The sequence below is a fragment of the Prionailurus viverrinus genome, chromosome X (assembly GCF_022837055.1).
Source record: "Prionailurus viverrinus isolate Anna chromosome X, UM_Priviv_1.0, whole genome shotgun sequence".
Classification (NCBI taxonomy): Eukaryota; Metazoa; Chordata; class Mammalia; order Carnivora; family Felidae; genus Prionailurus; species Prionailurus viverrinus.
In genome coordinates this window covers 80,449,059-80,463,798 of record NC_062579.1, presented here as the reverse complement: position 1 = coordinate 80,463,798, position 14,740 = coordinate 80,449,059, and the positions used below count along the sequence as shown (strand labels likewise).

General features: G+C 35.7%; 1 protein-coding gene across 5 annotated transcripts in view; it reads left to right on the top strand.

Annotated features, from left to right (window-relative positions):
• RBM41 (RNA binding motif protein 41) overlaps positions 1-14,740 on the top strand; it is a 64,507-nt gene that overhangs the window by 25,408 nt on the left and 24,359 nt on the right. For all 5 annotated transcript variants that reach the window (XM_047843815.1, XM_047843812.1, XM_047843811.1 and 2 more), the window contains exon 5: positions 13,898-14,301. In XM_047843815.1, coding sequence (XP_047699771.1) covers positions 13,898-14,301 — 404 coding nt within the window. The remainder of the gene's footprint in view (positions 1-13,897; positions 14,302-14,740) is intronic.

Genomic DNA, 14,740 nt, shown 5'->3' with positions numbered 1-14,740 from the left:
TATTTTTCTCAACCTTTTATTTTGAAAAATTTCAAACATGGAGAAAAATCAAAAGAATAGTACACCCATACCCTTCATGTACATTTACCAACTATGGCATTTTTCCACATTTGCTATACCTCTGTCTTCTTCTACATGAGAATATGTGTGTGTGGTTTGTATATTGCTAAACAATTTGAAAGTAAATCTCAAACATTAAGCGGTTTTACTCTTTTTTTTTAATGTTTATTTATTTTTGAGAGAGAGGGCATGAGCAGGGGCAGGCAGAGAGCAAGGGAGACACAGAATCCAAAGCAGGCTCCAGGCTCTGAACTGTCAGTATAGAGCCTGATGCTAGGCTCGAACTCATGAACCGTTAACCATGACCTGAGCCGAAGTTGGCGGCTTAACCAACTCAGCCACCCTGGCACCCCAAGAGGTTATACTCTTAAATACTTCATTATGTATCTTGTAAGAATATAGACATTCTCCTATATAATCACAGTATTATGATCACTCTTAAGATATTTAGCATTGTTACCCCGATATTATCTAATTTACAGTTTTCAATTAGAGTTCTTAATTTTAAATCCAGGATATAATCATGGATCACACATTGCATTTAATTTGCTTTAGAACAGTTCGTGTGTGTGTGTGTGTGTGTGTGTGTGTGTGTGTGTCTGTTTTTCAGGCATTGATATTTTTCAGGAGTCCAGGTCCATATTATTTTGTTTGTTTCATTGTGGTTTTAACTTCCTTCTCTTGATGTCTAATGAGGTTGGAAACCCTCTCACACATTATTGACCATTTGGATAGCCTCCTTTGTGAAATGGCTATTCAGTTCCTTTGCCCATTTAGCAAATGTGGAATTGTCTATTTCCTACCTGAATATCATCTGTTTATATCTGTGTCCAGATGCAGTCTTGGTTCAGAGGTCATTTTAGGCATGTATCAAAGCAATAGCTCAGCCCCAAAGCCCTGAGATAGGACAAATCTCAGTGATCACTACTTACCTTCAGTACTACTACAGAGAAGAGGGAGCTTGGAAAGTGTTGTGGTTATATGTCCTGAATATTCTGTCTCCAAACTTCATCTCTAATCTTACATGCATTTCTTACAAATTTGTACAAGTTCTTTACTATTGTGGATAGTTGCTTTTTGTCATTTATATGTTGAAAATGCCTATTCCCATTTTGTGGCTTATCGTTTTGCTGCCTTTATGGTGTCTTTTGATGAATAAAAGTTCTTCATTTTTATGTAATAAACTCTATTAATTTTTCTTTGTACCTGCTGATTTTTGTGCTTGGTTAATAAATCCTTCCCTACATGAGCTCAGGGAGATATTGTTCTTTATTCTAAAAGCTTTATGTTTTTGCCTTTCACATTTAAGTCTGATCTGGCTGGAATTCATTTCCGTATATGATATGAAGTAGGATTTCAGGATTTTTTTTTTTACCATATAAATAACCCTCTATCCCAACACTATATATTGAAAATGTCCCTGCACTGTTGTTGTATTACTAGCTCTGTTATATATCAGGTGGTCATGTATGCATGGATGTTTTTATGGGTTCTCTCTTTTGTTCCTTTGGTCTTTTTAGCTATCAGTATATCAGAATCAGTATCACAGTTTTGATTTTTAATGTTTTGCTATATGGTACAATAGAACAATTCCTTCCACCTGTTCTTCTTTAAAAGTGTTTGATACTTTGCTTTTCCATGGAAATTTTAGAATCAGCTTGTCAAGTTACACACACACACACACACACACACACACACACACAGATGCACATACACACATATTCTCTTACGTGATTTTGATTGAGATTCCGTTGAGTATCTTTTTTATTTTTATTAAAAAAATTTTTTTTAACTTAAAAAAATTTTTTTAGTATTTACTTATTTTGAGAGGCAGAAACAGAGTACGAGCGGGGGAAGGGCAGAGAGAAGCAGACACAGAATCCGAAGCAGGCTGCAGGCTGTGAGCAAGCTGTCAGCACAGAGTCCCATGCGGGGCTCAAACCCACCAACCATGAGATCATGACCTGAGCCGAAGTCGGACACTCAACTGACTGAGCCACCCAGGTGCCCCTTAAATTTTTTCAAAGCTTATTTATGAGAGAGAGAGAGAGAGCAAGAGACAGCACGAGTGGGGGAGGGGCAGCGAGAGAGGGAGACCCAGAATCCGAAGGAGGCTCCAGGCTCTGAGCTGTCAGCACAGAGCCTGACGTGGGGCTCAAACTCAAACCATGAGAGCATGCCCTGAGCCGAAGTCGGATGCTTAACCGACTGAGCCACCCAGGCACCCTGAGATGCTATCAAGTATTTAAATGAATTGAGGAGAGTTAACATATTTGCACTATGAATCTTCAGAACTTCAAGTGTGAATATGGTATATTTTTCCGTTCATTTAATTATTCTTTAATGTCTTTTAATATATTTTACCTATTTTTTAACATTTTGTGAGACTAGTGTTTTTTCTTAATTTTTAAACAACTTTATGGAGGTATGTAATTTACATGTGATAAAATTCACCTGTTGTAAGTGTTCAGTCAGGTGATTTTTAGCAAATTTATTGAATTATGCAATTATCAGTACAATCCAATTTTAAGACATTTCTGTCACTGCAAAATTCCCTTGAGTGTATTTGCAGTAAATCACCCCCATGCCTACCCCAAGCCTTCTGTCTCTATAAATTTGTTGTATCTATGTGTTTCATTTAAATGGAATCTTAACAGTATGTGATTTTGGAATTTGGCTTCTTTCGGATAACGTGTTTTCGAAGTTTGTTCATGTTGTAGCCTGTATCAGCAGTTCATTCCTTTTTATTACTAAATAGTCTTCCATTGTGTGGTTATACCACATTTTTTTTATCCTTTCACCAATTGATAGCATTTGGGTGGCTCCACTTTTTGGCTACTATGATTAATACTATGAACATTCATGTCCAGGTTTTTGTGTGGATATGTTTTCACTTCTCTTGAGTGAATGGAATTTCTAGGTCATATGATAACTCTGTGTATAACTGTTTGAGGAACTGCCAAACTGTTTTCCAATATGGTTGCATCATTTTACTTTCTCATCAGTGATGTTCTTACTTCTTTACATCCTTTCTAACACTTGTTTTTCCTTTTATTTTTTCACAGCCATACTAGTGAGTATGTACTAATACTAATATCTCCATGTGGTTTACTTTGATTTTCTGTAATAAATAATCATGAATATTTTTCATGTGTTTATTAGCCATTCTTAAGTCTTTGGTGAAGTGTCTGTTCAAGTCTTTTACCCATTTTTTGATGGGGTGCCTTTGTTTTTTTTGTACTATTGAGTGGTAAGTGTTCGTTATGTATTCTGAATACAAGTAACTTTATAAGTTATATGATTTGCAAATATTTTCTTCCAGTCGGTAGCTTGTCTTTTTATTTTCTTAATGGTGTCTTTTGAAGCACCAAAGTTTTTAATTTTAATGAGGTTTAATTTTAATGAGGTGTATCAGTTTGTTCCTTTATGATTTGGACTTTTTGGTATCATATCTAAGAAATCTTCGCTTAATCCAAGGTCAGAGAGATATTATTCTATGTTTCCTTCTAGAATATATATTGTTTTAGCTCTTAAAATTAGAACCATTATCCAGTTTGAGTTAATTTTTATATGTGAGATAAATGTTCTATGTTCCTATTTTTATATATGCATATCCAATTGTCCCAGCACTATTTATTGTAAAGACTATTATTTCTCCCATTGAATTGTCTTAGCACCTTTGTGGAAAATCAATTGGCTATAAATGTAAGAGTTTATTTAGGGAACTTGTTTTGGTTCCATTGATGTATATGCCTATCCTTATACTCTGAATATCTTTACCTTTATAGTAAGTTTTGAAATCAGTTAGTGTAACTCCTCCAACTTTGTTCCTGTTTTTCAAAATTGCTTTGGTTATTTTAGGCCCTTTGTATTTCCATGTAAATTTTAGAAGCAGCTTGTCAAGTTTTCTATTAAAAAAGCTGCTGATATATGATAAGGATTGTGTCAAGTCTGTAATTCAGTTTTGGGAAAAGTGGCCATTTTAATAATATTAATCTAATCCATCAGCATGTAATGTCTCTTCGTTTAGCTCTTCTATAATTTATTTCAGCAATGTTTTACAGTTTTAAGTTTACAAATATTTGTATTAGTTCTTTTTTTTAATTTTTTTAATATGAAATTTATTGTCAAATTGGTTTCCATACAACACCCAGTGCTCATCCCAAAAGGTGCCCTCCTCAATACCCATCACCCACCCTCCCCTCCCTCCCACCCCCCATCCACCCTCAGTTTGTTCTCAGTTTTTAAGAGTCTCTTATGCCTTGACTCTCTCCCTCTCTAACTTCTTTTTCTTTCTTCCCCTCCCCCATAGACTTCTGTTAATTTTCTCAGGATCCACATAAGAGTGAAAACATATGGTATCTGTCTTTCTCTCTATGACTTATTTCACTTAACATAACACTCTCCAGTTCCATTCACGTTGCTACAAAAGGACATATTTCATTCTTTCTCATTGCCACGTAGTACTCCATTGTGTATATAAACCACAATTTCTTTATCCATTCGTCAGTTGATGGACATTTAGGCTCTTTCCATAATTTGGCTATTGTTGAGAGTGCTGCTATAAACATTGGGGTACAAGTGCCCCTATGCATCAGCACTCCTGTATCCCTTGGGTAAATTCCTAGCAATGCTATTGCTGGGTCATAGGGTAGGTCTATTTTTCATTTTTTGAGGACCCTCCACACTGTTTTCCAGAGCGGCTGCACCAGTTTGCATTCCCACCAACAGTGCAAGAGGGTTCCTGTTTCTCCACATGCTCTCCAGCATCAATAGTCTCCTGATTTGTTCATTTTAGCCACTCTGACTGGCGTGAGGTGATATCTGAGTGTGGTTTTGATTTGTATTTCCCTGATGAGGAGTGACATTGAGCATCTTTTCATGTGTCTGTTGGCCATCTGGATGTCTTCTTTAGAGAAGTGTCTATTCATGTTTCTGCCCATTTCTTCACTGGATTATTTGTTTTTTGGGTGTGGAGTTTGGTAAGCTCTTTATAGATTTAGGATACTAGCCCTTTGTCCGATATGTCATTTGCAAATATCTTTTCCCATTCTGTTGGTTGCCTTTTAGTTTTGTTGATTGTTTCCTGTGCTGTGCAGAAGCTTTTTATCTTCATGAGGTCCCAATAGTTCATTTTTGCTTTTAATTCCCTTGCCCTTGGGAATGTGTCAAGTAAGAAATTGCTGCAGCTGAGGTCAGAGAGGTCTTTTCCTGCTTTCTCCTCTAGGGTTTTGATGGTTTCCTGTCTCACATTCAGGTCCTTAATCCATTTTGAGTTTGTTTTTGTGAATGGTGTGAGAAAGTGGTCTAGTTTCAACCTTCTGCATGTTGCTATCCAGTTCTCCCAGCACCATTTGTTAAAGAGGCTGTCTTTTTTCCATTGGATATTCTTTCCTGCTTTGTCAAAGATTAGTTGGCCATACGTTTGTGGGTCTAATTCTGGGGTTTCTATTCTATTCCATTGGTCTTTGTGTCTGTTTCTGTGCCAATACCATGCTGTCTTGATGATTACAGCTTTGTAGTAGAGGCTAAAGTCTGGGATTGTGATGCTTCCTGCTTTGGTCTTCTTCAAAATTACTTCGGCCTTTCGGGGCCTTTTGTGGTTCCATACAAATTTTAGGATTGCTTGTTCTAGTTTTGAGAAGAATGCTGGTGCAATTTTGATTGGGATTGCATTGAATGTGTAGATAGCTTTGGGTAGTATTGACATTTTAACAATATTTATTCTTCCAACCCATGAGCACAGAATGTTTTTCCATTTCTTTATATCTTCTTCAATTTCCTTCGTGAGCTTTCTATCGTTTTCAGCATATGGATCTTTTACATCTTCGGTTAGATTTATTCCTAGGTATTTTATGCTTCTTGGTGCAATTGTGAATGGGATCAGTTTCTTTATTTGTCTTTCTGTTGCTTCATTATTAGTGTATAAGAATGCAGCTGATTTCTGTACATTGATTTTGTATCCTGCGACTTTGCTGAATTCATTATCAGTGCTAGCAGACTTTTGGTGGAGTCTGTCGGATTTTCCATGTATAATATCATGTCATCTGCAAAAAGTGAAAGCTTAACTTCATCTTTGCCCATTTTGATGCCTTGGATTTCCTTTTTTTGTCTGATTGCTGATGCTAGCACTTCCAACACTATGTTAAACAACAGAGGTGAGAGTGGACATCCCTGTCGTGTTCCTGATCTCAGGGGGAAAGCTCTCAGTTTTTCCCCATTGAGGATGATATTAGCTGTGGGCTTTTCATAAATGGCTTTTATGATGTTTAAGTATGTTCCTTCTACCCCGACTTTCTCGAGGGTTTTTATTAAAGAAGATGCTGAATTTTGTCAAATGCTTTTTCTGCATCGATTGACAGGATCATATGGTTCTTTTCTTTTATTAATGTGATGTATCACATTGATTGATTTGCGAATGTTGAACCAGCCCTGCATCCCAGGAATGAATCCCACTTGATCATGGTGAATAATTGTTTTTATAAGCTGTTGAATTCAATTTGCTAGTGTCTTATTGAGAATTTTTGCATTCATATTCATCAGGGATATTGGCCTGTAGTTCTCTTTTTTTACTGGGTCTCTGTCTGGTTTAGGAATCAAAGTAATGCTGGCTTCATAGAATGAGTCTGGAAGTTTTCCTTCCCTTTCTATTTTTTGGAATAGCTTGAGAAGGATAGGTATTATTGCTGCTTTAAATGTCTGGTAGAATTCCCCAGGGAAGCCACCTAGTCCTGGACTCTTATTTGTTGGGAGATTTTTGATAACTGATTCAATTTGTTCACCCGTTATGGGTCTGTTCATGCTTTCTATTTCTTCCTGTTTGAGTTTTGGGAGTATGTGGATGTTTAGGAATTTGTCCATTTCTTCCAGGTTGTCCAGTTTGTTGGCATATAATTTTTCATAGTATTCCCTGATAATTGCTTGTATTTCTGAGAGATTGGTTGTAATAATTCCATTTTCATTCATGATTTTATCTATTTGGCTCATCTCCCTTTTCTTTTTGAGAAGCCTGACTAGAGGTTTATCAATTTTGTGTATTTTTTCAAAAAACCAGCTCTTGGTTTCATTGATCTGCTCTCCAGTTTTTTTAGATTCTATATTGTTTATTTCTGCTCTGCTCTTTATTATTTCTCTTCTTCTCCTGGGTTTGGAGTGTCTTTGCTGTTCTGCTTCTAGTTCCTTTAGGTGTGCTGTTAGATTTTGTATTTGGGATTTTTCTTGTTTCAGGGGATAGGCCTGGATTGCAATGTATTTTCCTCTCAGGACTGCCTTTGCTGCATCCCAAAGTGTTTGGAATCTTCTTTTCATTTTCATTTGTTTCCATATATTTTTAATTTCTTCTGTAATTGCCTGGTTGACCCATTCATTCTTTAGTAAGGTGTTCTTTAACCTCCATGCTTTTGGAGGTTTTCCAGACTTTTTCCGGTGGTTGATTTCAAGCTTCATAGCATTGTGTTCCTAAAGTATGCATGGTATGATCTCAATTCTTGTATACTTATGAAGGGCTGTTTTGTGACCCAGTATGTGATCTATCTTGGAGAATGTTCCATGTGCACTCAAGAAGAAAGTATATTATGTTGCTTTGGGATGCAGAGTTCTAAATATATCTGTCAAGTCTGTTAGTTCATAAATATTTTTTTCATTTTTATGTTCTTGTGAACAGAAAACAATTCTGAAAATTATTTCATTTTCTGATTGTTACATACATGTATCTAATAGAAAAACAGTTGATTATTGAGTATCTATCTTGCATTCTTGATCTTGTGATATTCTTTTATTAATTCTAGTAGTTTTATTGTGGATACCTTGGAATTTTCTGCATGGACAATTATGTTACCTATGCATAAGGCAGTTCTACTTCTTTCTTTCCAATCTAGATGTCTTTTTGTTTTTGTTTTTGCCTCCTTACACTGTCTAGAACCTTCAGTACAGTGTTGAATGGAAGTGGTGAGAGCAAGCATCCTTGCCTTGCTCCCAGTGTTGGGGGGGAAACATTTAGTTTTTAACCATTAACTATAATTTTATCTTTACGTTCTTTGTACATGATCTTTGTACATGATCTGTAGCATTGTAATACATTACTTTCTTGTGGGTGCTATAACTATATAAACTTAGTGGCTTAAAGCAACTACTTTCTTCTTATATACAGTTCTAGAGGTCAGAAGTTGTAAAATCAAGTTGTCCATAGGGCTGCCTTCCTTCTGGAGTTCTCTAGGGGAGCCTTTTCCAGCTTTTAGACCTACGTGTAATTCCTTGGCTCATGGCTCTTTTCTCACATTACTTCAAATTCTACTTCCATTACTACATCTACTCCTCTGTCTCTGACCCTCCTGCCTCATTCTTTATAAGGACCCTTGTGATTATATTGGGCCCACCTGCGTAATCCAGGCTACTCTCCTAACTCAAGATCTGTAACTTATTCACATCTGTAGAATCTCCTTTGCCATGTAACGTTTTCATAGATTCCAGGAATTAGGATGTGGACTTTTTTGAGGTGTCATTCAGCCTATCATATGCAGGCTGAGGATGTACCCTTGTTATTCATACATAATTGAGGGTTTTTTTTTTAAATCACGAATGGATGTTGGATTTTGTTTAATGCTTTTTCTGCACCTACTATAGTGATCATGTGATTTAATGTTTATATCTATTTTTTTTAACGTTTATTTATTTTTGAGACAGAGAGAGACAGACCATGAACGGGGGAGGGTCAGAGAGAGGGAGACACAGAATCCGAAACAGGCTCCAGGCTCTGAGCTGTCAGCACAGAGCCCGACGCGGGGCTCAAACTCACGGACCGCGAAATCATGACCTGAGCCAAAGTCAGCCGCTTAACCGACTGAGCCACCCAGGCGCCCCAATGTTTATATCTATTAATAGGATATATTCATTGCTTTTTTTTTAGATGCTAAACCTATCTTTCATTTCTGGGACAAATTCTACTTATGTGTATATAATCATTTCTATATGTTGCTGGATTAGGCTTGCTAATATTTTGTTAAGGATTTTTGTGTCCGTGAGGGATATTTATCTGTGGTTTTCTTTGCTTGTGAAGTTTTTGTTTAGCTTTGGTTTCAGTATAGTACTGACATCATAGAATAAGTTGGAAAAGATTCCCTGCTCTGTTTTCTGAGAGTGTTTGTGTGTGATTGGTATTATTTCTTTAAATATTTGGTAGACATTAAATGAAGACATCTTGACGTGGACTTTTCTTTGTGAGCAGATTATTGATTACTAATTCAACCAATTTACTTATTATGAGTTTATTCAGCTATTCTCTTTATTTTTGTGTCTGCTTGTTAATTTGCATCTTTCTATGAGTTTGTCCATTCATTTAAGCTTTCTAATTTGTTGGCCTAAAGTTATTTATAATATTCCCTTATACTCGTTTCCATTTCTATAGGGTCAGTAATTATGCCTCATCTTTAATTCTTGATGTTAGTAATTTCTGTCTTTTATTTTCTTGGTTGCCCTAGCTAAGGGTTTGCCATTTTGTTAAACTTTTCAAAGAATCAGCTTTTGGTTTCATTGATTTTCTCTTCTTTTTTTTTTTTTTTTTGTTGTTTTCTATTAACACTAATTTATACCCTGATCTTTATTATTTTCTTCTTTTTCCTTGCTTTGTGTTTAGTTTGCTCTTTTTCTAGTTTCCTAAGTTTGGAAGCTCAGATTATAGGTTTGAAAACATTCTTCTTTTCTGATATAGGTGTTTAAAGCTACAGATTTCTCTCTCAGCATTGTTTTAGCTGCATCGATAAATTTAGATTATGGTGTTTTCATTTAGTTCAAAATATTTTTAAAATTTCCTTTGTAAGTTCTTTGACCTATGAGGTATTTAGAATTGTGCTGTTTAATTTCTAAATATTTGTGTTTTCTCAGATTTCTTCCAGCAGTGGATGTCTAATCTGATTCCATTGTGGTCAGATAAATAGTTTGTATGATTTCAGACTTTATCATTTTTTTGAGACATGTTCCTCACTTTGGAGCCCTTATTCTAATATCAGCATGATAGTTTCCCATACTTTCTTTAAGTCATATCTCTCAAATGTCACTTTTTCAATGAGACTTATCAAGACTAACATTAAAATTGCAACTACCACTACTACCACCCCCTAGCACTTCCAGTCACCCATTATGCTGCTGTATTTTTTTCACAGCACTCATAACCTTCTAACATTCTATATAATTCACTGAGCTCCATAAAGATAGGGATCTTTATTTTATATAGATATACCCCAAGAACCTACCTGAATCATAATAGTCACTAAATATATATTTCTGAATGTATACATTAGAATATTTATCCACTTGGTCATATGTAGCTGAAATTTCTCCACTTTCGTTAGGATGTATTATTTCATAATATAAACTGACTACAATTTTATAATTGATTCTTAGATGGACATTTACATTTTTGCCAGTTTAAAGCTATTATAAATAGCACTGATCTAAACATTATTACTATTGTATCCTGGTACACATATATCTAAATTTTTCTAGGGTATATATGTAAGCATGGAAATTATCATATTATGAGCATATATTTAACATTGGTAGATAATGTTATAGTGATTTGCCCTATGGGTGCACATTCCTACCAGCAATGTAGGAGGTTTCTATTTGCTCTACAATTTCACTGACCTGTGATATTGGTATTCTTTTTAATTTTTTGCCAACATGGCAGTTTTCTATTAGTATCCCATTACCTTCTTAATTAGCATTTCTCTGAATTCTAATATCATTGAGCATTTTTGCATATATTTGTCAGTCATGTATGTCTCCTCTTTTGTGAGGCTTTTTTTTTCAATCACCTGCCCCTTTCCTTAATGGTTATTTACCAGTTATTTGTGCAGCAAACATCTCGTCCCATTCTATGACTTTTCTCTCTTTATGATTTTTTTAATGAACAAAAGTTTTAAATTGTAATATAGTTGAGTTTGCTAATATTTTCTTTAATGGTTAGTGCTTTTGGCATCTTAAGAAATCCTTTTCTAAATATTCTTATACCCTGCTGGTGGAAAGGCAGAATAGTACAACTCCTACAGAGTGGAATATAGCAATATATGGAAAAAGTACATACACATTTACCCTTTGTCTCAGCAATGCCACCTCTTATAATCTATTTCAAAGATATACTGGAAAAATACAAAATCCTGTATGCACAAGGCTGTTTGTCAGGACATTATTCATATAAGCAAAAAAGACTGGATACAACACTAATGTGCATCAGTAGAGGAGTAGTTGAATAAACTAGTACATCCACACAGTAGAGTACTGTGCAGTTATCAAGAGGAAGGAGAAGAGCTCTACACATTAATATAGTTATTTCCAGGATATATTGCTAAGTGCAAAAAAGAAAGTTGTAGAACAACGTTTATAGTAAGTTACCTTGTATGTAGAAGAGGGGTGTAACTAATGAATTATACACATATATATGTGTTGTGTGTGTGCACCTATTTGCTTATATTTTCAAAAACAAAAACAAAAAAGAAACCTAGCTCCTAGAGACTCAGTTGGTTGAGCATCTGAGTGTCCGACTCTTGATTTTGGCTTGGGTCATGATCTCATGGTTCAGGAGATCAAGCCCCACATAGGGCTCTGTGCTGACACTACAGAGCCCGCTTGGGATTCTCTCTCTCCCTCTCTCTCTGCCCCTCCCCAAGTCACATGCGTGTTCTCTCACTCTCTCTCTCAAAAATATAAATAAATAAACATTTAAAAAAGAAACAATGGAATCATAATGTCAAAACCTAATAAAAATTATTATTTATGGAAAACAAAAGGAATGGGATGAAGGGAACAGAGATAGAGTTGAGACTTCTGTGAAGGTACTGTATGTATTATCAAGACAGTTTTCACTTTAGACTCATATAGTGTTCTGCATAATTTAAAAAACTAATAAAAAAGAGAAAAAATCAATTCCGAAAGTTCATAAATAACTTGAAGCAAATGAACCTAACTATAAATAAAGTTGGTAGCATAACCATACAGAGAAAGCAGTTATGTAAAGTGACTTTAACACAACATTTGTACATGTATTCATTCCTAAAACTGTATTCAGTGGTTTTATTATTGATAGTTGTATTAGTATTGTTATTGACATTTTAAAATTCTATAAAAACCAAGAAGTTTGAGTAAAAACCTTGAATATTACATTTAAAGTGGACGTACCAGTATGAGCTCATGATTTATTTTTCTTTTAAAAGAATTTCCTAGCGTTGTCCAGTGAAAAGGCCTAGAAGCAACAACTCAACATCTGTGAACACACCTGACAACACATTGTGGTTTCTAAATACTATTCCCCATTAAAAGGACCCAGGGTCCTTGGAGAGATAATCTAGGTTTGAGTCAGGGAATATTCAAAATGAATTTGTAACACCTTGCTGTGCCAAAAAAATGGAAAGCAACACAGGAGCCAATTTGAAGGGACTTACTGGTCCCAAGTGAGATAATTTGACCACCAAAAAGAATAAAGACTACATTTAATTGAAACACAATCAAACATATGAAAATGGTCTCATGATTATACTAAAAATAATCATTGGTTACCATTGGACATTTCTAAGGTACCAAGTCATTACTCTCATAGTTGGTAAATACTGGGAAAAAAATCAAGCATTTGTCCTGCCTTTCCTGTATAAACTGTATATGGGAAAACCAAATAATTGACGGTAAGTTCATTATAGGATTCCAGATAATAAATACAACAGAAATAATAGAATTAATAAACACAAAATAAATAATATAATTAGGGGAGTTCCATTTTGCAACTCTTAATAAATTAATAGATCTAGGCAATGGTCATCCATAGATGCAAATCCCATTAGGTGAATGGGAAGACTTCACAGTGGAGGGATCAGACTAACACTGTCTGAATCTGCTGATCAACTTTAGCAACATTAAAGTGGGACCACCAAACATGTGCCCTATGACATGACATAATAGGAAGTATACATCTATCTGTGGAGGATCGTTGCCTAAAATATTGAGCGTAAATCTAATCACATCTCTAGGTTAGCACTATCTTAATGCAGTGTTCCACAATGATGTAAATGGTTTCTATCTATTCTGCCCTTCATGGTATCCACTAGCTACATATGTCTCTCAAGCATTTGAAATGTGACTAGTTAACTGGGGAGCTGACATTTAAAACATTAAATAGATTTGTGTGGCCAATGACTATTGTCTTAGCGTAGCTCTAGATTTAACTGCCAGTTTGTAAGAAATAGAGGGGATTAAGGAACAAGTGAAACAATAACATGAGGAGCAATAAGTCAAATTTCATTTGTTCTCTGGACAAATGATGTGGTTCCTCCAATAATTCAATGGGATGTGGAAAAAATGAGCTGGAGGGGTGTAAATGAAGGGGCACTGTTTTAAAATAGAACAGACTTAAGAGCTATAACAGCCAAAGCCTGGTTTAGATTCTGCATTGAACGGCCAAGTGTAAAAAGATAACTTTGAGAGAATCAGAGCCACTTGAATATGAACTCCATTGTAGCTGATACTAAGGAATTATTCTGTGGAGTGGGATAATGCCACACTGGTTACATTTTTAATGTCCTTATCAGTTAGGTGTGTGTACTTGCATGACTCAGAGTGAGCACCTCCTTAGATTTTGCACCCGAGGGACCTCACTTGCCTCACCATAGTTCCACCCTTGTTTGAGATACACTGCATTAAACCAACTATATACTACTGTCATTTGTCAAAGGTTGTAATCACTTACCCCAACAGAGTTTCTATATCTGAAACCCAAGATTTAATTTTTATTTATTTGTCAAAAGTTTTATTGGTAGGCTTTGTAGAACTTCCCTATCTCTTTGTCTTGATCTAGATGAACCCCAAAAGAAGAACAAAGGTGATCCCATGAACAACCTGGAAAGTTTTTACCAAGAGATGATAATGAAAAAACGTCTTGAAGAGTTCCAACTTATGAGAGGTGAACCCTTTGCTTCCCACTCACTGGTCTCAGCTACATCAGTGGGAGATAGTGGCACAGCTGAGAACCCGTCATTACTCCAGGACAAGGGAAAACAGGCAGCACAGGGTAAAGGTCCCAGTCTCCATGTGGCAAAAGTTTTTGATAATTCACCTGAGCAGTGTTGGACTGGGCCTAAGAAGCTGACGCAGCCAATAGAATTTGTCCCAGAAGATGAGATCCAGAGAAATCGTTTGTCAGAGGAAGAGATCCGAAAAATTCCTATGTTTTCTTCATATAATCCAGGGGAGCCAAACAAGGTATAGGCCAAACCAAGAAAAAAAACATGGGTTGTTTTAATTTTTCTTTACCTCTACCTAAATTAATACTTTTAAATTAGCTTTGATTATACCAAGGAATCGTGACATAGGCATAGTGATTGTGTTTTTCCTTGACTTTGACTATTAATTCTCTTCATACTATATAAATAGCATATTTCCTCTGATGTTCATTGTGGTTTCCTGAGGTCCTAAGCTATCCTTAGAATTTTAAAGAAATCTTGATAAGACTCTAGTCCATACCCACTAGAGGCCCTGAATTGAAGGGAAAGTAACCTCCAGTTTCCTAGGCTAGTAATAAATCAAGTAGTATTCCTAAGACCACCATATCAGGTAACCATGGTGCCTCTGAAATTAGTCAATAAATAATTGGCCACCTGGTTGTGAGTAGGGTTTAGTGTTATTGCATGAGTTTTTTTCT